Source organism: Plutella xylostella, chromosome 15, assembly GCF_932276165.1.
Source record: "Plutella xylostella chromosome 15, ilPluXylo3.1, whole genome shotgun sequence".
Taxonomy (NCBI): domain Eukaryota; kingdom Metazoa; phylum Arthropoda; class Insecta; order Lepidoptera; family Plutellidae; genus Plutella; species Plutella xylostella.
This window is the reverse complement of record NC_063995.1, coordinates 6,686,675-6,711,685: the sequence shown is the minus strand read 5'-3', so window position 1 is coordinate 6,711,685 and position 25,011 is coordinate 6,686,675. Positions and strand designations below refer to the sequence as shown.

Genomic DNA, 25,011 nt, shown 5'->3' with positions numbered 1-25,011 from the left:
GGCTTTCAAGACCAATTCACCATAAAAAGTATGATTCCTAATAAGTACATAGGTACTTATTACATTGGCGGTAGAAACGTTTTGTGATTGTAGTCCACTTGGAATTTATAAGGTTTATTGTTTATTTACTTTGTATGTACTTAGTGTAATTATGGTATAATAAAAAAAAGTTTTTTAGAACGACATAAGGTTTGAAGAAAACTACTGTGAAAATGATGTTCAAAATTAAACTTTGTTTTTCGTATAAAAACTTAATAATAAAAGTTACTTATAATATGTTACAAAGCATATATGTGTAGCTTAGTTAACATGGTTTTTTTTTAGTTTAAGCCCCTGTTTCACAATGTCTGGTTAGTCGCTACCTGTCGGATAAAATACATGCTGTCACTGTCTAAAAAATAATAACAGAGAGTGACAGCATGTATTTTATCCGTCAGGTAGCCACTAATCAGACATTGTGAAACAGACCCTAAGTCTCAGGTAGAGGGATAGGTAATTTACTCTAATAGTGTCAAGTACCTTCTGAGACCTATCGATTTACTAACAATCGTATGCAATATATTATTTATTGTTCGTGTAAGTGAAATCATATGTACACATTTGCAATGGCGACTAGAGTCGTGATGAGTCCATTGCCATCTGAGAACTATGCACGTCTCGTAAACAAAATAAGACTTTAAAGGGTCGCAGTTTAGGTAGATTTTCCCGTAAAAAATGAACTATTAGGAGTTGTGCATGGATAATATGTGTGAATATCGATGTACCAACGAGAAATCAAATGTTTACTAGTTAAATTCAATATACCTACTACCTAACTGATTTAGAAAACTTTTACAACAGAGATGCCGTAATTTCTAGTTTTAAATACCTAGTTATATGCAGTCACAAGATACTTTAAACACTATTTTTTCACTTATTATGATTAATTTAACTACATTCTTACGCATAACACGTCAGAAAATCACGAATTTAAAAGAATAATTCAAAATCTAATCTGTGGTTACGATAGTGGTAAGACGTTCCATACAAAAGAATTCAACGTGCGGGCAGCGCTTCCTCGCTTCAATCATGTTGTCATAAGAAATAAAAATAGAATTTCCTCTGACTCAAGCCAGCATCCCAACTGTTTTTTCAGCGCACAAAGAATAAACAGAACTGCAAATTTAGAGGTAGTTATAAATAAAATACACTGCAAAGGGATAATAGACGGATTAATAGACCTTCACAATACAATAAAAAAAATACGCTTAATGAATATGTGAGTGCAGGATGTTTTAAATTCAATCAGCAGATGCGTTATGGAAGGCCTGGGCGACGTGATAACTGCATATGTATTATATACAGATGTATTATATACAGGATGTTTCATACATATGCGGGCAGTCAATGTCTGTTATCTTGCTGGCTGATCCCGTCACCACGGTGACAAACCATAGTCCTTACCCATTTATTAAGGTTTTTCACATGTGGTTAAGAAGAGTAATGTACATAAAATACTTGAAAAAAGTCTTCATAAGTAATTCATCTCTACCGGTCAGGGAATCACAGGCTAGACCAGCGTAAGTTGTGAGTGTGTGAACATTATGTAAAGTACCTACAAATACATAATGGCCGGGGTAATATGTGATGGTCATAATGCGTTTGTTGATGTTTTCTACAAATGTGATGTATTACTGTGGGAATCTATACTTAATAGAAAGTCACTTAGAAACGGTCGTACGATATCCATTTTTTTTATTTTAACTTCTGTGATGTATCAAATCTTTACGTTCGAAAATATCTGAAAGGGAATACTTCTCTTGTGTGATACTTGTTCGATTCGTATTTTGTGGTCACATAAAATTATAATTTAAGTTAGAAGGCGTAGCGTAGCGGAAATGAACCATAAATTGAATCTCAGTTTTATGACGTGCGGCACTGAATATATTTCCTAAGCTATCAGTAATAACAGAACGGACCAGTTTTAAGAGATGATATCTTAGAGCGTGTTTATAAAATTAATCTCTAATGAATACGCTCTGATTTATCTCTTCCTGATGCTCGATCGTAAGAAAATTCTCGTTGAAAAGTTAACTATGTGACAAAAGTAAGTAAATCGTAGTGTACTCGTAATACATAAAATATAATTATTACCATAAGAAAATACAAAAAGCATAAAATAAGCTTTAATAAGTATAATATTAACTTTAAATAGAAAAATACAAAAAATAATAATAACACTACATTATAAAATAACCTCATAACATATGGCATGGCAGCCATATCCTTAAGACTAAAGGATAATAGCTATAACCGGTCGCACCCGTGCCACCTTGCGGTCTTGCACATCCGGTTTGAGCGGAAATAGCGACGCGTGCCCGATCATATGATACGAAGAAAAGATACAGTCACTTATTTGACTTCAAGGCTGCGTTCTTGAAAGAACATTTATCTAGCTAGATACGTGATCTGACCTACTTGCTGAAGTGAGCTATACAGAGCAATGGATGATTTTAATCGTTAATCTTACTTATGCAACGAACTTTTAATCTTAAAAAGTAATTGCATAAAACCAAATAACGCTTGAAGCGTAAATTGTAATTATTAGATTTCATTATTACTTTGAATACCTAACTAAACACACTAGTTTGGGCACTATAACTACTCTGTAGATGGGTGATCTCAATGAGGTTGGCTTCCGTAGTCTGATTCGGCTAACTAGGAGGATATTAATTTATTATTATTAACCTACCAACAAGAGTCAAATCATTTGGGATTGCAGTACCTACTGTTGACACTGGCCAAAGACGGACCACGATAACTGTACTACAGTATCAAGTGCCAACCATGAAAAAGCAATAATTATTATTCTTTCTAATTTCTATCGCTAACGAGAGACCTACGTCTTACTCTACTTCGTTCATATAGCTTTACCCAAAGGTCTGGTCACCCGAGTCCGTGTTGTACTATTGAAATAGGTTAAGCATTTTAAGAAAAAACATATCTTTCATCTTTTACCCGTTGCAAAGATGTTGGATTCTGATACAAATCATTGCATTGTACCTATACAATAATGCCAAATAAGTTGCTATACTTAGTTGTCAGGCTGACAGCATTGTCAAGTAAAGGTCAATCACAGTATTCACAGTTGATATTTCCTGGAAATGTAATACCAAAGTAGGCATATAATAGGTAGGTACCTAAACAACTATAATTTCAAGACCATTTATAAATGTACATTCTAATAATAATATCATGGCATGATCAATAATTAGTTGGTAGGTTGAGAATTTTTATGAAAATATACCCTGGAATTTCATAGAATACCTTTCTTATACAAACTAATAAAAAATATGCGTTGTACGTAGGTACAAATCTCTCATCATATATGAGAAATATTTTGTTATCTACTTACTAAACATAGACTTTTTATAATTTACGTACTTTATTACATATTATAGTATGACTGAAATCGAAGGAAGTAGTTTTTTTTATAACCACACAAAAAACACAATCGGGTTGCTAAACTCTAGTTAATAACTGCAATTTTAAATAGATTTATTGCAACTTTCGTAAATTGTAGTTATATTGCAATGTCGGCCATGTTCTGATATATCAACCTAAATACATAAAAGTGAAAATAATTATAGGTTACATTTAACCGATGTAAACAAAACTAAGAATACTTTTGTTAATACTATTTAAAACCGTTTGAACCAAATACTAAACTATATTCAACTTTTTATATTATGAAAAGTATTTTGTTTTACCTGTCCTGCAAAATATTATAAGTACCAACCAGCCTTGTCAATACAACCCAGCCCAGTGTACTAAAGTACAATTGCAACGATATAGCAATCCTAGAAATTTTAAGTTACACAAACTTGTATAACTTTAACTACCTAGGTAGTTTGAAAATATTCTATTGTGCTTCATAATACTAGGCGTGACTAGTTCTGAATACCAGAGGCCTAATCTTTGTTTCTGCATCTCTTATCTTAAGAGGCATAAGGGTGAGATTTAAGTGATCATTGGAACTTATTTATTTTTGTCCTGCTATAACAGCTTATTCCTGAGTGAATGTCATTTGTATGGAATTTGTCTTTCGACTTGTATGAAGTAGGGCAAGTCACATTCCTTTATCTTATAGTTGAGTAATACTTATTACCAAGGCAACCTTCATGGACACTTGCAAATATAATAATTACTTATTATTGTATGGTGTAAAATATAGCATATCTACATAATAATTATTGTCCCCATTGAGAATCAACGGACAGCCCATCTCCCAATCTGAAATGAAAAACACAATCATCTATATTTCTGGGCTTCGTACACATATGTACATACACTCACAGGCAATAAAAAATGTTCCATTTAGAAAATTACCAAATTACTTCTATACCTACCGAAAAAACTAACTTAATTACGCTTTCTGATTTAACGGCGTATCGAAATATAAGCAACTAAAAACCTAAATATTTTGTTATAATATTCGATGAAATGTTTACAAAAATTTAGGCTATGTGTCCTCTGCATTTTTTAAGTGGAACTATTTCTTTGCCCGTGAGTGTACCTTAGGGGATTCATCACAGACGTCTATGCGGTACATAATAAATATCAACCGCTTACAGTGTTGTCAAAATTGTTGCCGTTATGGTTCTTAGAGCCGCACACCGCTGGTTCTCGACATTTCAAAATTAAATGGTGAAGGAAAGGAAAGGGGACAAAGGGGTAGAATGTAAAGCAAAAGAAGCTAAGAGGAGGGAGGCGGCGCGGCGGGAAGGAGAGCGTATACAATTCCGACGCAAACTCGCTATATTCATCGTCACATGTCACTTTCATACATTTTTTAAAATCTCGTTTATTTATAGAGTCTTTTTTCTCATATGAGAATATCAGCCTCATCGTAACCTATATTCAAATTTTACACACTAAATAAACATATTTTAAACGCTAGTATTAGGTAAAGTATTCCTTAGGTCTAGATATAATATACATAATATTAACAATTTTATAAGGCCGTAGTGGTTACAGTTTTGTTGGATATTGAAGATTATGTGTTGCCCAAAACTTCCAAAACCAGAGAGTTTTCGCGTGCACGTGATAATTTTATGTACAAGTTGTAATTATTAACAGTTTAATTTGGCCGACCAATCATTATTTGGTGCACATCCAAATTACGACTTTGAAAAGTAAGTATTGTCAATCATTTGTACGTAATTTCAGGGCATTACTTTTTGCAGGGGCCGGTCGTTAAATACTGTATTTTTTCAAATGCAAGTCGAAAGCATTAATGTTCGGTACAAAATAATATGTACTTATGCAGCCACTTGCTTTTGAATACTTATCGTAAGAAAAATGATGAGAATTGAATTTACTGATTTCCTGGCTGCTGTTTTTTTTTGTTTGTATTATTTACCTAGTATACATAGGAAATATTTGGCAGAAAGAGGGAACACAGTAATAAATGATAAAATGTCCCAGAAAGCACTACATACATCAACATCACTTTTAAATTTGACCCCGCTCCTGCCAAATTACTCTTGTGGATAGTATTATTAATATCAGTGTTAGTAAGCAAGTAGAATGACCAAGACTGGCTGGTAATCTAGGAGTCACTTGGCTGCGGCCCACATAGTTTACAAAGCCGCGGCGAGGCCGGCAGCGAAGGTGTTGCTAAATCCAACGATGCGGGGGCGGATCCAACATAGTCGAACAACGGTGGCAATTGCTAGGCCATGTCGTATAGATAACTTAGATAATATGACTCGTTTTAATAAAGGAAAAATAAATATTCAACAAGAGCATTGCAGGACATAAGTCCAACAAACATCCATCCATGCGTGGCTACTCACAAACTTTCACGTTTATAATATTAGTAGGATAGTCTAAGAATCACAACGCCTCACAAAATTCTTACCTAGATCGAAAAGTCCAAATCTATGAAAATCCCGACACTGATTCGAATCCGGCACAACAAGTTACTTTAGCGAAGCCTAACTATACTGAACCATCTGGCCGACATAATGAGTAAGTTCTAAGTTCATACATATAGTTATGACGTGGTATTTGGCTCAGGCACAATTCAATGTAAAATATGCACCCCACCTATTTCGACTCACAGCTATGCTATGCTAACACTAATGCTCAAAAGTTAACTATGCAAGTTACTCAAGATTGTATGATTCACTCACGAGAACTCTCACAACCTCCTATCATACAAATATGGACAAATAATGCCCATTGTCTAATATTAGGCGGCGATCTATTGCATGCAGATTCGGTATTTGTTTTACAAATTAACGATAGCAATTAAATATTTTTAAAATGTGTTCATAACTTTTAGCAATAATAATTACACACTTTTGATACCTGATGTCCAAAGCCATGTGATATAGACGCAAATAGGTAAATGTACGTAGTAGGATGGCTGGTAGAAGATGCTGCTAGTATTAAGTCCACCATTTGTACACTTATAATATTATATTTGCACTACTTACATAATTACCTATTACAAAGGGATCAATTAATTACCTAATAATAAAGTATTAGCAAAACATAGTTAGATACAGTATAACAGTGTTTTCTATAAAATAATGACATGATAGCACGTGGAGGTATAGTTTCTGCCTACCCCTCTAGGAGGCAGGGTATGAGTATCATACATTATTTTATTATGTAGTGTACGTATTGTATTTAGGTATAGCATAGCACCCGCGTAGCGTAAGCTGGTTGGTATTCGTAAGATACTTAAATTCCCATCATTGGCTCTGTGTTAACTTAGCCAGCCAGCCAGCTCTGTGTCGCAATGAATACATGATCGGAATCGACTAAATATCTCCGCGTGACTGCAATCGAGTCCTGAATCGGTGATTAAGTAAATATTTAAAAACAAATTTTGTATGCAGCCAGTCACCTCGATGCAAATCCTGCGACCTTGTGAACGCTTGAATTGGTTTTTAAATTTAGAATGCGCAGAAACTTAATGCGATGTATATCAAGGTTTACTTTTTATTAATTGATACGCTTTTTTGGTATCATAGGACGCACGTGTACGAAACGGAACTCTGTCATTAAACCATAACTGAATTTTAAATTCAACTCGAATTTTACGTTAATGAAAAGCATCCTCATTTTGTAATTTATTTATATCCTTATATAACATATGTACAAGCCAGAACTGTGGTTAAGAATTAAATTATTTAATTTGTACTCTGCGATGTGTTTATGACTATGTGATATGAATTCATTGTCTGTGAGAATTTTCATTTGTATTACCAACAAAATTGCTCCACAATCAATTATAATTATAGGATCATTGCTCAGGCAAATATTCAATTTCACATTACGATTTATTATCATCCGCATTTCAAACTGTAATTACTTTGTCCTCATTATACATTATGTTGAAGTTTCCGATACTGACGTCCTTCCAGCTCAATTAGCTTATGCCGAGCATCGTAACGCTAATAGCTGGCGCTGTGCTTGCAACACCGATTGTGTTCGCGTGGCCTCAGAATACTGAATAGTAACTTCAGAAGAGACACTCGGTAAAAAATGCTGTAAAGATATATATTTAATTCAAACGTTCGTCTCTCGTTTTAAATTTGAAATACTTTGTAGGAAGACGCGCCGTTCAAAACCGTGAAATTATGTAATTCCACCATGTTTAACAGCATTCATCTATGATTATACCATATACCATACGTTAACGATAAAAAGGTCGGTCGACAAACTGCCTAAATGTTAAGAACTAATATTATGTTTTAACTTGTAAGTAAAAAGATACATACTCGGGTGTTGGAATGTCTGTGAAAATAAAATAAAATAGTATAAACAAAACATACAGGGTAGAGTGGGAACTACGGATTATGGAATACAAGTTTTTACACCTCGGCAATAGTATTGTTATGCGCTATTATCTATACGATTCAATGTTCATAAACTTCTAATTTGGCATATAGACAAAATCTTACCAATCTTAAAATTATTCCTTGTTAGATCTATCAGTACGACTAATTCATTCAGATAAAACGGATTTTGGTTCGACATACATGAATAAGTGCCATAGAATTTTTAACCAAAAGTCATTTATTTGAGGACCTTTGTCTGAGGGATTTACCCACTAGCTAAGTAAGTATTATAACTTTGCCGGTAATTGTAAGAAAAAAACATTTATAAAAAAAAATAAGGATGAAGGATCCTATTGGCTATTGCCAAAGATAGAAATTAGGTCAACCACTACAGACTAGGGCATGCAATACCGGAACAATGTTCAATACCGGTATTGAGTTCCGGTATTACAACTCAATACCGGGATCCCGGTATTAATACCGGTATTAGACTTCCTTGTAATAAATGGCATATACTGTGTTTAAAGGTCGTATACGTCAAAATAAAACAAGAAAATGCAATCATATTCTGTATTTTGTTGTAGATTTTTACAGGAATTAAGTTTTAGAGTTTAAATTTTAGAATAAATTATTTTTTTACATCCTGTGTCGGTTTACGCATGGTCAACAGTAGATTTCAAGCAGCCGAAAACTGCATTGAACGATTGGGAACAAGTGCGCTTTCACAGTACATAGAAACACAAGGCTAACTAAATCTTAATCGCTTTATTTATAGCCTAAAAAAGTCCGATTCCGGTATTACTTCAATACCGGTATTAACTATCAATACCGGTATTGAAAAAAGCGGGAATTTTGTCCGGGATCCCGGTATTACGGATACCGGTATTGCGGTATTGCATGCCCTACTACAGACCAGAGTGGATATGATACAATACTGACACTCATTCGGTTTATCCGGAGCCTTTCACTCAGAACAATGAAGATCCACACCACATGGTTCAATGATTTAACACAATCGACCAGTTAGGAAGCTGCACGGAACATGTGCTGGCTGGATAGACAGACTTTAGTCTATGGTTCAGCGTGGCTTCTGTGATTTTCTGTTCATTTTACAGTTTTTACCTCCTTTCCTTATCCTTTTTTGAACATCCTGTATAGGTAAATAGATATACTATGTTTACAGGGTGAAATTTTCATTCAATGATATACCTGTTGGAAGGTGAATCTGCTCTTCATACTGAGCCAACTACTCGTATCACTATGAGATAAACCCTAATATTGCGAAAATAAAAAGTTCATTCTACCAGTTTTAGACTACGATTATTATATTATTGGTATTTTGGACAGCATAAATAATGTAAGTACTACTTGTAAGTAGCATCAAAGCACGAAATAGAATTACCCACACAACGGAAACCAATTACCTAAAATGAAAGAACAATCTAAATACATAGCTGAGTGACGTCGTGAAAGATGATTGCAGATTGCAGACCAAATTATACACAGTGTGATGTCGTCGACCCCGGTAGTGTATTCATTAGCGCTGCATAGAGATTCCCAAAATTACCACGGATGATGAGTACCTACAGGAAGTATCTAGGTACATAATCAACCAGAATTTATTACTTTGGTTTGCTAAAATTAAAGATCCCGTTATGTACATATGAAGTTGCACTGTCGCCATACCCTATAAGTTAAGTAGATATTTTCAGTTGATATAATTTTCTGTACAGGAAGTATAATAATACCACAGATATATGCTACTTTGTATCCGCAATTTTTCCCATGGGAAAACTTTTTAAGTGAAGCTTGCGTTCGAATTCATTATACCTAAACGAATATCTAATGAAAGAAAGATATTATTATTATGAGTTGTTATACTTAAAATTTGGGTCCAACATAATATTCTGCCTAAGTCCATGAAGATGGCTCTCTTCAGAATGGAACCTGCCTTCCCCGACAGAGCTAAGAGCTGTCGTGCACCGTCGAGGTCCGCATGACTTGCACATCGTGCAACTTGCACTTTCACAGGTGGACTCTCCCGAAGTGGGACAGAGTAGCAACATACGAACTCAACGGGATAGAGTGAAACAGCATGCTCTCTTCGTGGTCTATGACCGATTAGTCTCTATTGTCTAGACTCTAGAGCTTTTAAATTTTAATATTATGCAAATTAATTGTTGGAGTTTTCTTTACGGTTGTTCGGCGTTGCGCTGGGTTTTTCAGAAAGACGATGAATTTGTAAAATATTAAATAAAAAAAAAAGAAATATGTATAACATTAACACTAGATGTACGGTGGCCTGCGCCTAAAAGTATACAGGCGGAGTTTTTAAAATAGCGATCTCAAGCTCACATGCTGCTCAAGCACATCCACATAAACACCAGTCCTACACACATCACACACAACACGTCCCCGGATTTATAACAGATGTAGCTGGTCCCTTCATCATCAGGGATCGCTATTTTAAAAACTCCGCCTGTATACTTTTAGGCGCAGGCCACCGTACCAGTAATATATAGCTGTGTAAATCTGAGAGGGTACAGGTTCCTTCCCCAGATTGTACTTACATCCAACATCCTACTTCAACACTAGGCAGGATAATACTGAATCACATTGTAATAGATAGCAAATATGAGATCATTGTCACACATTTTCAAAATTCAACACGGTTGATCTCTTAGAAGAAACTGCGCGAAATCTAGATAACGGTATTTTCAATGAAGCAAAACTGCCTGTTGGCACAGCCAATCACGGTCTACAATTCTGACATAAATAATTAGGATAACTACATCATAATAATAAATATAAACTACTTTATTGTATTGTATTTACTACTTTAATTCCTGATAATTTATATACATTTTCTCTATCATGCTTTAATTTCGCATCTCAAGTAATTATATTTTACGTTTAATTTCAATATATAGATATAACACTTTTTACGTTTTACATTTAAATATAAATATTCATCCAGCCTTCATACATATACCTAAGTCATATAGTAGGATCTATATCAAACCTACTTATCATTATTCAATCGCTAGGTTTTATGATACCAGATACAATTTCTTACTTAGAACAATGTCACCTTGTCTCCAACCCACTTTCCTGCCTACCTACAATGTTCAGTTTTTCCTCACGTTTGCGCAAGATCGTGGCAGCCAATGACTCGACTACTTCTAAATGCTGTTAGTCTAGTATTTGTCTATGGTCCTGCAGACAACTAGGCACCTTTCACAACTGCAACTTGGTACGTGTACTGTAAAGAAAATCATACAGATTTGAATTTTAGGCTCTAATCTCAGAGTAGTAAAGCTTAAACGAGTCTACCATAGTGGTAATGCTACCTTGATAGTTTTATCTTCTATCTACATTCTTGTGAGTGATTGATTGGATATCGATCAAACGTTTATAGTTTTTTTTGTTCTATTGCTTCCATTGAGTTATGAGCATCATTCACACTTATATGTATAGACGACTGTTTTTATTGTAATCTAGTGTGGTGAATGGATAATTTCTCTCCACTAAGTATAACTTTTGTATATTCTACACGTGTCTTAAACAGTACAAACACAAAATTTACTTCAAAAGTGTTGATTCAAATAATTTAGTATGAAAATGAGTGCTTGGGTTTAATCTTAAAGTTAGCCGACATGCAAATAAATATGAAATGTTTATTAAACAATCGAAAACTCTCTAAATACATAATACAGAGTAAATTCAATAAACAGTCGTGTAGGTATCTCGCGTTTAATTAACGTAAGATAATGTTGTTACAAGAAACTATACAGAATGCTCAATAGTTTTTTTTATTGAGAACTTACCTACTCTACTATTGGATCATCAACCTATCGTCTACTGCTCGACACAGCCCTTTCCAAAGGAGCGCCACACAACTCACTCTATAACTTAGAAAAATCTCTTATCTGCTTATTGCTAAATGACCATAAGCAAAAAGGCTAAGGAAAATATCTTAATAAATTAGTTACCAGCCGGGACGTTTATAATATGGCGCTACCTCCTAAAACCGAAAAATCATCAACCTGTACTTAATCAGTCTTTTGTTTTGATAAACAAATAATTCGCATTTGTGTTTGTTTACATTCATCGTCCAGAAACTCGGGCAGTGCCGGTTGGCTCAATAGTTTTCACCAACATTATTTTAAATAGTAGGTACATTGGAAAATAATATTTTTTTTCAAGCAGCCAGTTTTAGTCATTTTCAAAAGTGTTTTGGATCCAGTATTCCAAATTTAATATAAAACTTAAGTGATGTGAAATGGAATGCGAGTTATAATAATATGGCTTCCCGAAGCGAGCCAGGGCCGAGGCCTTATAGTTCTGCCACGTATGTGAAAAGGAGAAGATATCCGAAGTTGAGCCGAGCCAAGTTTCAGTTTACCAGGTCCTTACTTATTATCCATGACCCCGCTGAAGACTTTAGGCCAAGGTGAGGAACATAAATAAGATCTAGATTTGATTTTGTTTTTAATTCTAACACAGTAGTTGATTTAGTTCTCATTTAATTAGTTTTATACCTTTTTGTATCTATTTAGTGTGAAGTGCACTCACTGCAGAGAAGTGAGTATCATCTTTTATCTTATAAATTAAATGAAAAGCGCATCAAAGACAGCGCTCAAAACTCAGTTTTCAGGAAACTAGAGCGACCCCCACAAGTTGATAATTAAACGTGTTAAGACCATGAGGCCCTAGACAGATAAATGTAAAAGTCGGTATACACCCGGCCTTTTTGTTAGATTAAAAATATACCTAGTTAAATTTAAAATTCACTTCATAAGCAGTGAGACGGTTTCATTCATCAAGATAATGTGTAATCTACGCTTTATCATCTAACTCACGACTCTGAGAAAAAACTAAACAAAGGAAATACTTAACGGTTATACACTTTTAAATCAAATTATTGCAATTTTAGGTACGTACCTATATACTTATCCAAGTGTTTTGTCCCTTATTTACAAGTTATGCTTTTTGGTTTTTAAATGCGCCCGACCGTAACCAATATACTTATTTAACACTAAAAATATATCCTAAGACACAATATTCACGTTTTGTAAAAATACAGTATACATACCTCAAACTATATGTAAGTACCTACTCCTATGAACTCTATCTTATGTAGATCCTAAGAGTTACCTACAGGTTAAAGATACAGACTTCTTATTAAGTACTTTTGAAATTTCACCTCGGTAATGCTTCCACAGAATCAAGAGCTAATTAAATAAACTGGAATTCCTTTCTAAACCCTAAATAGATATGATTTACTGGCGTTACTGCTGCTAATAGTGGCTGCTACCCAGAAAGCTGCACACTACACTGCATTCTATAGAACTGGTGTGATTAATAGTATACAGGGTTACCTACAGGGTGTCCCACGGCAATGCCACGTGAAGTGGAATATGTGTAGGTAGGGTATTCTACTCAAAAACACATTATTTTTATTTTCACAATACCATACACTGCCGGCAATTAACGAATTCCGACATCAAACGACCCAAATTTTTTCAAAGATTTAATTAATAATTGGGACAAAATATTTCTGTTTTTAGTTGATAATATCCTGATGTTCTGTTAAATGTACTTCAATGTTGCAGGACGCGTCATTAAGCTAGCTTTTTCCGTTTAGAAGTATATTTGTGCTTTTCTAAGTGGAACCTATTCATTACCCGTGAGTGTATATATCTAAACTTAGGTATCCGCAAAGATATTTTCAGAGTATATAACCATTATTACAACAACTAGGTAGTGCATAAGCCGATGATGTAGGTTGGGTACAAATTATCTTCACTACAGTCATATTTTTTCTTCAATGAAGTTCACTATCCCTTGTTTATGGGTACGCATGATACAACAAATGATGATATAACATTGTATTCTACCATAACAATAATAAACCATTACGTTATTTGTATAATCTTCTACGGTTAAGAGCCTCTGTAATAATCTGTAAATGCCCTTAGTTCATTAAGTGGTCATTACCCCATTGTGAAGCTGTGTAGCTACTTAATCGTGCCTAGTTTTTTTAATTTTATTTTTGCATTAATGGGTGACCTTATTAGAGTCAGTTTCTATACTCCGGTGTATTCGTGTGGTTTTTGCCATCGTGTAATGTCTTATAAATGTTTGAGCGAATTTAATGATACTCTAGACCGCCAGTATCATAATGATCATAGACTGTCACATAATCTTATTTGTTACGAGTAAATATTCCGTTTCTTATTTTTATATTTCACCTAAAAACGTTAAGTGTATAGGTACCTAGTTATATGTATAGTTCTTAATAAGTCATGATCTGTCTATAAGAAACTTAATAGCATAATACGTATCTTTCAAACAAAATACCTCATTGGAATATGACCCATAAAGTAATTTTTAAAAACCTATGTTTCAACCTCAAATTTAAACCCCCTGTGTTGTCCGCAGATGTCAATCAGCGTCGTACTCGTACTCGATTGAGGCAGGCAGCATGTCGACGTCCCCGCGCGAGGCGGCGCGCCCCCCGCACCGCCCGCCCTCCCCGCCCTCGCCGCCCACCGCCTTCGACAACCAGGCCTACCAGCCCGACGACCCCAACCACAACGACTCCTTTTCCTCCACTAACCCACCGTCCACCGTCTCCGGGAAAGAACCCAACGGAGACGCCAAGACCCTCGAGGCAGTCAACCTAGAACTGATCAACCTCACCCCCGTCAATGGAAATGGAAAGAAGAAAGACGTAGAGATCGATCTGAACGCGACGAATCCGTACGACGAGTACTTCGTGCCGGTGAATGAACACAGGAAGTTTATGAGGTTAGTCCAATTCATTATTACGCTTTTTACACTTAGCGCCCGCATGGTGGCGATAAAAGTGCAAATTTTTGGTTACTCAGCAGTTACGTCTGAAGGTAGACAGTTTTCTTACGTCGTCTTTGTTTTTAAATAAGTACTTTAAAGTCATTTTATATTTGAATATGTTATGTGGATAAACTGGTTAATTTTTAATATTTTCTTTTTATGCATTAAAGTACAGCTAGAGCAATAGCATTCTCTAAACCACTCAAGTTTAGTCGGTTAAAGTTATTAGTGTCAAGCTCCAAACGGTAACATCCTAACATCTAACTCTACTTTTCTAAACCAGTTAGGGACATTTGCCAAAATTTTACTGCATGTAAAAATGTGGTCTGTGTTTCATTTACTTGTTAGGTACTTATGACAAATAAAATAAAAGTAAAATGCAATAGGAATACCAATCCATCCTCCTGATAAAGGTTAATCGCATAGTTTTTTGTATAAAAAAATACCGAGTATACCATATTGCCAGATTTGAGAAAAAACGCTTTCACATGAAGTTATGACTCCAATTTTCAATTAGCGGCGCTAGTTCTGCATTATATCGCCTGGAAATAAGATCAAAGTATGAGTAATGCCCAACAGTTCGATGTCCACATGCATAGTGGGTATCCACCACCAGCATGTATCAACACTAATCAATTAATCACGCCATGTCACCTCTCTAGTTGGTTGAACAAGGTTGCATAAGCGCCAGCCGCTTACACTCCACCGCGTTTGTGGAACTTTGACACAGTAATTTTAAAGGTCATTTCTTATTTATTAACTTTTTACATCGGATTTCTAACGTCGATTTGATATATTTTTTTGTTTAAATTACAAATATTTGCATGCTTTAAAATTTAGTGCAAGTGTCTTGTGATAATGAGTTAAATCTGGCAAAATGGTTTGGCTTTCAATTAGGAAAATTATGATCTGTTCAGCTTAAGCCTACTTATGTCTATAAGTGTGTTTGCTGGTAATTACGATGCCCACATAAACGACGAACTCGTGCTTTGCTATTACTTTTTCTTCTAAAAGTTATGCACATACTTCAAATCATTATAATTCTACAGTCAGCTTAAATTATAATACGTATAAATATTATGACCAGGAAATTAATCTATATCTGATTTTATACAGCGGGAATTAGCAAGTAAGTTATTAAACTTATTAATTAGGTAAGTAAGTATAATTAAAGTGTCGATACGCGATAGAGACCGTGCCACGCGCATGGCGGGGAACTGGAGCGCGGTTTAGACACCGCCTGGGTGACCAAAATTCTCGCGAAAAGTAATCATAATCATAGAAACTTTTAATATTCTTCACCTCGGCATTCATTGGAAATATTTTTTAAAATTAAATAATAAGGTGACACTGGTATCGATTCTGAAGGGCACATTCTAATTTTAACGCTGTCAAAAAACGCTTACATTCTCTCTAAATTTATTTGGCATTCTGAAGGCACCGTTTATCTCCAAAATTAGAGACGTCACTTTAAATTTTGAATCTGACAGCGTTAAAACTATTCAACTTAGGTTAGATGGTTGAATTGGTATTCTGAAGGTGCCATTTTTAGCGATGTCAACTTAAAATTAGCAACTTTCTTCCTAAATTTAAAAGGGGTCTAAACAGGTGCCTGTTAAAATTATACTAAAATTTCTAAAAGTAAAACCGTGAAATATATGGGAAATTGTTGTTGTAGGTGCATAAATATGGATTTAACTTGGAGCTGATGTGTTGTTTAAGCATGTAAAGCTAATTGCAACGGCGCTAACTTAATATTTTTTGCGAAACTACGATGTGAAAGTGACTCTGTTTTGTCATATTATTAATTCTGATTTTAGGATTGAATGACTGAAAAACGTGTTACTGACAAGGTAGGCATGAACCGGGTTGCTTAAAAACAACTTAAGTTATTGTTCTAGATCTAATAATTGATCAACACACCTACCGATCTACTTCAGGAATTACACTCTAGCTAGCCCTAACACCTCAGCTTTCCTCTTTCAAACGGACCAGTTCCACATACATGAGGAACACCTTAACCTTAACTCACCTACCTGTGTACCTATCTAACTCTCTACTTACCCCTTTCAACTTGTATGAATATTTTACTTAAAGTGGTCTCTACATAGCTCAAATATTTAACTACCTATTTTGTTACAGGAAAAAACAAGTTATACCTAGGTTACCTTTTATCTGAAAAATATGCCTGACTTTAAGAAACTATATACCTACTTACTACCATATGTACTATTACTTTTTATGAAAGAAGAAATAAATTTTATGCACGTAAAACTTTATTTCGGTGAATAACACACACAACACACACTGGTTAAGTAATTTTTCTGACACCAATATACACAATTGCTTCATTTCATTTCTGCATCTTATTTGGATTATCCTTCTAGTTAGTATGTATATGTAGGTATAACTAGGTGGTCTGATGGTCGTTTTAGTATTGTTGTCCCAGAGAGGAATTAACATCTTGTATCCAGCGTTTCATGTTTAGTTTATGGGTGTGCTTGATTGTTCATTTTCTTTGTTGTTGTCACTGAAAAATAAAGTAAGTATAGGTAAGTTGTATGGATAGTTGACAGAATAAGCTTATCTTTATAAGTAGGTCCCTATTTACACAAAACTTTAAATCTTAGAAACGAAAACGCTAGAACACAAACATAAGTAACCAGATTAGTAACCAGATGCCCAACTGATAAAAATATTTCCTGAGATTTTACGTAGGTAACTTCCTAAAATAATTCGTAAACTTACACACAAGCACCTTATCGATTTTACAATTGCATATTGCAAACACAAACATAATAATTTATAATAGATGTTTGTTTTGTATTGTAAAGACTTAACAAAAATACTTTAAAAAAATAGCGGCAAACTTTTCGGCGGAAAATTCAATATGGCGGTTATGGCGCCGCGCCGGCGGCGCGCCTCTCTTGCGGTCCAGCGCGCATGCGCCATAGAGATGTACCTAGTGCAATGTTACTTGCTTCCGAACTATGCTTGAATGAAAAAAATAATCGATGCTGGATCGATTCCTAGGTAGGTACTTTTATTATAATCATATCATATGCGTTTTTGCTGGTATATATAAATACGTACTCATCGGAAATAAGTAAGTACTCATAACGTATTTGTGCTTTTGTAAGTAAGTATTCGATACTTTTCATATTCTTATAATATGAATATCATCCCTTACACAGTCATCTACTTATGTATATAACGTAACATCATCATCAACTATTTAAACATTTAAGTAAGTAAGTACTTACATTAAATATCGTGGATAACATAATATACATGTAGAACTTACTGAAAAACTATTGTTTAAAATATTCTAGTGCAATAATCGATTATATTCGATTATTCTCACTATTTTATCAACTTACCCCATCTCTACTCTATTATATTTTTTTAAATCACTCGGAAATGTCCATAGATCACCATAGAAGCATTTTCTAGCCAGAGTTACCAGTTGCAATAATGAATTATGAATATGTTACATAAATATTTGAAATTATCACGAAAACCAATATAAATGCAGGGTATTTAATCCTTTTAATTACTTTCAACAACTATTTAGGATAATTAAATTTATTTGGAGTACTTTAAGGTTAAAAAAGTCAATCGATATTTTCGATTGTAATATCCTTGAGTACATGGCCACACTCATTTTAAAGACGTCAAATAAGCCCTCTAAATTTAGTTGGCCGTTAAAATCCTTGCCTTCAGAATAGCAAAAATTAGCGCTGTCAGTTAAATTTAGAGATTTTAGCTCATTTTAAAATTAGGAAGTGCGCCCTTCAGAATCGGTACCAATACCTATTCTAACTAGATCTTGTGTATGTCTCAGAAAAACGTTAGTAGCATTATGATGACCAACTTTTCGAATTTATACGGAATTTCAGCATTTCCTCTACCCTCTTTTCCATTTTATTTTATCTTCCAGTTTGTGTTTACGAGTCCGCGTTGTTCTATGGTATAATCGGTCGTTAAATTATATTATGACGTTAATAAAATCGCAAACCACAAAACCTCTTTGGTGGTCGCATTTATGATCATCTATCACAGCTCACTGCATCCATCCATATTTACTCCGTTTCCATATTTATGAAGCCCATCCTAACTAGATACCTATTATTATTTAATCAAGTTCACAAGCAACCAAAAAAAGGTGGTCATCGTACGCGCAGAGATTATGCAACTTCGAGGAACCAGTGAACCATCGCGTCTCGCCAGCCGATTGCACTCATTACTGCACTGTAGTCTGTGACGCCAGCGCTTCGGCCATTGACACGAAGCGTGAGGAAGTCCTCATAATAATAACTTTTTAAACATCTTTAACTGCTCTTTTTTGTTCGTCGTTTGTTTCTCGTTGCGTGTACTTACTAAATTACTGTCAGGTTTTCCACGACGATTTGGGAGGTGATACCTACCTCTGATGTTATGATATTCCAGTAACAACTACCTTAATGAGTCTGTTTACCCATCTTTGGCCATTTATTTATGCTCCATCCAAGCTCCAACTCCAACCAGGATGACGTTAATTACCCACATAGGTACTTCCTTTCCATTAGAATAGAAAATAAACACTGTCGGACATTTCTGTCGTGTTCATTCATTTGTTATAAGTAATTTAAACTGATAACTTACAAAATTAAAACTCTGTCCCTGACACTCCCTTCAATCACCAATCTGTCCCTAAAAAGAAAACCTGGAATAACTAACATGGTAATAGGCTTTATTCGTAACTGTTACAGCCTTGGGAATAAATTACCTTGTTAGTCTTTTTGTTTCTAGGTCTGTAACCTCTAACTTATCATTATTTATCAATTCTACATTATTTATTATTACTACATAGGTAATACTTACCTACCACATAATACACAAATGCCATTAACTTCAACTTTGACATTCCACAACATTAGTGGATGTTTGGGAAGCTGGTATTTTAACGACTAAAATATTTCACAGAAACCATGGAGGTCAAGTTTATTTCTTATGAAAAGTTTTTGTTAAGATGAATACACACGTAAAGAAACCTAACAACGTTAGATACTTGATATCCAAAAAAGGAGGGAGTTAATAAGCTTTAAGTTAGGTAAGTAAGTAGGTATGTATAAAAGATTATGTACACTTGTCCAAAATTAATAATGCACATGCAGATCTTCACATGCGAATCATTAAATCGTAAGAGCCTTAAAAATAACACTTGCATTTTGCACCTTGTTCGAAAGAAATAGGACTCAATATCATGTGTCACATTATCGAAAACAACCGATCTGTCAAAGATTTCTATGCGCATTATCAATTTTGGAGCACTGTAAAGAGGTTATATTCTCTACAAACAGTTGCTTAACTCTCAATGATCCGAAGTGGCGGATTCAATAATTATATTTTCTTTCTCTGAGGTCTTCCTATAAGAAGAATCATAAAGATGAGAATTGCTAGAGGAACCAGTCTTGCTCACGGGTACGTAGGGTACTACGCAAAATTACATACAAAATTACACATAAAATTAAACGAGGACAGAAGACCTAGGTAGTTATAATCGTTTAAATTGAAATCTAAAATTAAATTAACCGTCAACTCTAAACTCTAACAAAAGATGATGTTTTTTTGTTTTAAGAACAAAATACCAAAACAAAACGATGAAAACCGTTAACGGTCAGAAGTAGTCAACTATGTGATGTGAATTAATATATTTGAAAGACGATTCTTGGCATTGAAATGCGGATTTCGCACGGGCACACGATAGGTTTTTGCGGTTTCTTCGGTTGAATTGCTATTCTCTGGCTTATTCTAGTCTTTGTTAATCCACCGTAGATAAAAACTGTAAATTATGATGACAAGTACATATTAATATACCTGGTCAGACAATGCTAGCTTTGCAACAATACGGTTTTCATTAACTGCGATCCTTAAATCAAGGAAGAAGAAAAGGTGATACCACGACAGTGTTAGTAGGTTATAAATAATAATTATTGCCCTAATAAGATTTTTGGTGTTAGCACTTATTACTGTTGCACAGTTAGCGTTGTCAGACTCTACATATATACTTACATAAGGGTAAGTATTATTTTACTAATACTCGAGCAAACTATGAAACTGTTTTCGTAAGCTCTAAGTAGGATCATACTACGTCGTCATTCTGAATCACTGAATGTCCGAAGAAAAGCGGAACTGCCTACACTACATCATCTGAAAAGTGACGAAGCGTTCTTGTGTAAACCAGAAAGAAATCCTGCGTTTGCCTGTTCATTTCTTATTGTTAACTGTAGAAAGTTGTTGCATATTCAAATAATAAACAAAAGTCGAAGAAAAATAAACTATAAAAGAATTCATAACACGTAGACATTGTATTGTTGTTGAGATTCCTGAAGTTTTAACTGAACTATGTCAGGTCATTAGTGGTTTAAAGCATTAGTCAGGCATCGCCTCTTGAATAGTTGACTTTGACCATATTTTACATAGATAGGTAGTTATTTGAATATTGTTTTGGTTAAAAGTTAGGTTTGTTTCCGATAGATACCTAATCCTTAATACGGCATTACTTTTTTTTTCTTAAAGGATTAAAAAAAAAAAACACGCACTCACGCCTTGTACTAATGTACTCCCTTGCGGGGTAGGCAGAGGTGCATTGCTGCACCCACTTTTCGCCAGAGTGTTATGTTAGTCCCAATGTAATAGGGGGCGGGCCTATTGCCATTTTACGGGCACATCCAAGACCCGGGAACAAATCTTAGGGTTAAAATTCAAGTCAATCTGGGATTTATATTCTCATAAGTACATCTAGCTCTATCTATACCTATACATGATGTTCTTACTCTTACATCTATCGGTCTTTCCAAATCAATAGATTTTCATTACTACTTCTATTAAGTCGGTAGGTAAGTACCTACTACACTTAACAGCCCTTGACAGCCATATCTAATCTAAAAGCTCGCAATAATTTCATCACGTTTTTGTCACAGCCTACACGATATTTAAATCATTGTTGAGCAATGTGCTTAACATTTGTAACAATGACATGAAGTTATTAAGTTACGAACTAGTTACGAGTGACTGACGGGACGTTTTCTTGCAAAATGCTTTGATAGCTCATGATCTGCTCATCCTCATCAGAGAGAGAAAATAAACTATTGAACCATCTACCAATAAATAGAGTTTTATAAGTTTGAAATGTGTGTCTGTGGCCAAAATGGATTGACCAATTTTAAAGTGCTGAAAATCGCAATAATATGCATGTTGAGAGAGATGACTTCTGACTATACCCTTAGTTAAGACTAATCCTAACTTAATATTATAAATGCGAAAGTAACTGTGTCTGTCTGTCTGTCTGTTACTCTTTCACGCCAAAACTACTGAACGGATTTGAATATACGGTCTAGACCCTGGGAAAGAACATAGGCTACTTTTTATCCCGGAATTCCCACGGGAAAACTTTTTAAGGCGAAGCGAAGCGCGCGGGAACAGCTAGTTTATAATATTTCATACTAATTTTAAACATAATTCTTTCATTCAACAGACGTGAAATATTGGGCCGTTTTTCCAGTTATGGATACTAACCATGCTTAAATCAAAACTGACACACCACCATTTAGCCACTGCCCAAAGCTAACACTGCTTTCGCAGCGGAGCCAATCCAATAAGCCACGGGCGACCCCGCAGGGTCCCGACAGACGCTTAACCGAGGCTTAACCATAACAAAGTCGATTGTTCCACCAGGAGTAAGAGGGGAAAGAGGGGGGATCGCAGGAACAAAGCGCGGGGCAACGACCTCTGCGACCGCGCTCACCTCTCAGCCCATTCCCAGTCCTGTACCACAGATTACAGAACGGTTTAGAAAAAAAAACACGTCTGTTTTGGCGGGAAAGGAACGCTGGCTCATGGTCAATATGGCTGGCTGGAAATGTAAAACTCGGAAGTCTGAGTATTTGGAGAGAACATGTTTTAGCTACCTAGTTGTCAGTTTTTTTGCCCCCGACCTTTATTTTGTTGGAAAATTAGGGCCCATAGCTGAAGTACACCTGCTATTTTGCAACTACCTACTTATAATAATGTTTATTGGGTGATGGATTGGATGGATATAACTTATCAAAGTGCCTGACAATGTACTTACCGGACATTGTAAAGCAACTCCTTATTATAAAATTCCATCTCTACAATAAATCCTGTTTAGCATAGCACGTCGTACCTATATTCCTTGGCGTAGCCTAACTACCAACATTAAAATTTAAAATAACCATTGAGGTTTTAATGTTCCATTTCATAAACAGTGCCAATGGCGGTGTATCAGGCGCTTGGCTAGTACCTAACGCAAGACTCAAGATTCCGTATAAAATAAAGCGAGGGTAGTTAACTATTTACCTACTTTTTATTTCCATTAGTTAAACTTTGAGTTGGTTTCTGCATACAGTTTATCGTTATTGTTGAGAACGGTGTAGTTTTAGGTTAACGCAGTTGTAAATTGTAATAGCTTAACTATTATGAGCCGAATATGGAGGGAACACCGAGTGCTTGTCAACGTCGATCACCATTCAATGGAAACATTTGAACTGTATGTAACCTACCTTTTCTATATTTTGATACTTTGGTACATGAAACCTTCAAGAGCTATCCTAAGCTTGGATACCTTATACATATTAGGTATAGTAGCTACCAATGTGCCTAACTAGGTGTTAGGTACCTATACCTATATTTTGAACATAGAATTAAAAAATATAGCTTTAATAATATTTAACGTAGTTACCGTTTTTTCCCTGTGTATTCCCCCGCATGAGTTTCCCAGTCACTTATAGGTACAAACCTTCCTTATTCTTAGCGATAAGGCCTAATATTGATCATTACTCCTAGTTTATAAGTATTCTTTGTATGTTTTGTTATTGTGGTGACCACGATACCCGTTTTCTAAACTACGTATTTAATTATAGTATCCTGTAATTCCCGACGACTTGGTCATAAACTACAGGCACTATACCTTCAGTCAGACGGCAGTCTGGCATCAGGGATCCATGGAGCAGTGGATCTAGCCGCTGCAGCGTATTGTGGTGACCAATAAAGTTATATTCTATTCTATTCTTACCCCGCAGAGGCGAGAAGTTATACGTGACTGCGGACAAGCGGAGCGACAAGAAGGGGGGCTGCCGGCGCCCGCTGTGCTGGACCCTCGCGGCGCTGGTGGTGGCCGCGGCAGTGGTGCTGGTCATCCTTACTGCCAGTGAGTAGGAGTGTTTTATTGGTGGTAATAAAGGGGTGCATGAAGTGAGATGATGACGTGTCAATCGTATTTTAGTTAGTTATATCTGGCGCATCCTGGGCAGTCGCTTTTCTATGATTTATGGATGAAGAAAGTCGAGGACCGAGTATTGTACCTTGAGGTCCACGCTAAACGACTACTATTTATGCTACAAGTCCTTATTACGCTAAGCTAACGATATTGACTCAGTTACTCATCATAACTATTATCGTTCTTTTCCAGCTGGAATCCTCTTCACCAACTCGCCGACTCCAGTAGACCAGTACAACTCCACCATCGGCTCGGCGCGGGCGCTCGGCGGCATCACGGACCTTCTTCACAACCATGTGGACCACGACCACGATCACGACCACCATGATCATCATGATCACGATCACCATGATCATGATCACCACGACCATAACCACGGCATGGAGGGACACGTCCACGGCAGCAGCGAGGAGGCTGAGCATGCTGACATGCCCAGTTTCGATGTTCAGTCGAATTATGGTGAGTTGTTTATCATTTTGTGTGCTTGTTTATACCTACCTATAACCACATTACGTGACATATCATCATTGATTATAAAACTTAATCATTTGGGAATTTCATCAGCATCGCACTGGTCATTTAACCCATATAATTTGTCAATAACTGTTGGTATGCAGCACAGAACCAACTCCCATAAAAAAGGAGCTAACTATTAACTGCTATACTAACAGTTTTCCATTATGTAAATGATTAAGTACCTAATACAATACGTAGGCAGGTAGGTTATACTATCCAACTTTTTACACACCTACAAATCCCTAACATCTATCTCTTTCCAATTTCAGTACCTCGAACCCTGGAGGGAGAAGTGAAGATAGACAACGAGGTGTACACGGCCCCGCTCTCGGACCCTGAGAGTGAAGAGTACCGCATCTTCAAGGACAACTTCGTGCCAGCCCTCACCAGGATCCTGAGCGACAGTCTGGAGACTGCCGATGGAACCCTGGCCGTTGAGATTGTGTCTATCAGGTACTTGGTTGTTTATATTTTCTTTAAAATGAAAAAGTTTCGTTCAAAACATATAGCGCGAAGGAACTT

General features: G+C 35.7%; 1 protein-coding gene and 1 long non-coding RNA gene across 3 annotated transcripts in view; one reads left to right on the top strand and one right to left on the bottom strand.

Annotated features, from left to right (window-relative positions):
• Nucleotides 1-25,011, top strand: part of LOC119691204 (protein piccolo) — a 40,777-nt gene that overhangs the window by 11,053 nt on the left and 4,713 nt on the right. Inside the window, exons 3-6 of one of the 2 annotated variants that reach the window (XM_038107986.2) lie at nt 14,280-14,648; nt 23,777-23,904; nt 24,166-24,432; nt 24,759-24,942. In XM_038107986.2, coding sequence (XP_037963914.2) covers nt 14,323-14,648; nt 23,777-23,904; nt 24,166-24,432; nt 24,759-24,942 — 905 coding nt within the window. In that variant the 5' untranslated portion in view covers nt 14,280-14,322. Of the gene's footprint in view, nt 1-14,279; nt 14,649-22,855; nt 23,245-23,776; nt 23,905-24,165; nt 24,433-24,758; nt 24,943-25,011 lie in introns of those variants that run through there. The other variant, XM_038107988.2, reaches the window with a different exon arrangement.
• LOC125489583 lies at nt 17,137-17,914 on the bottom strand. The gene is made up of 2 exons (XR_007267070.1): nt 17,442-17,914; nt 17,137-17,223 (listed from the first exon to the last, which is right to left on the bottom strand). It is a non-coding gene; the product is annotated as an uncharacterized LOC125489583 (long non-coding RNA).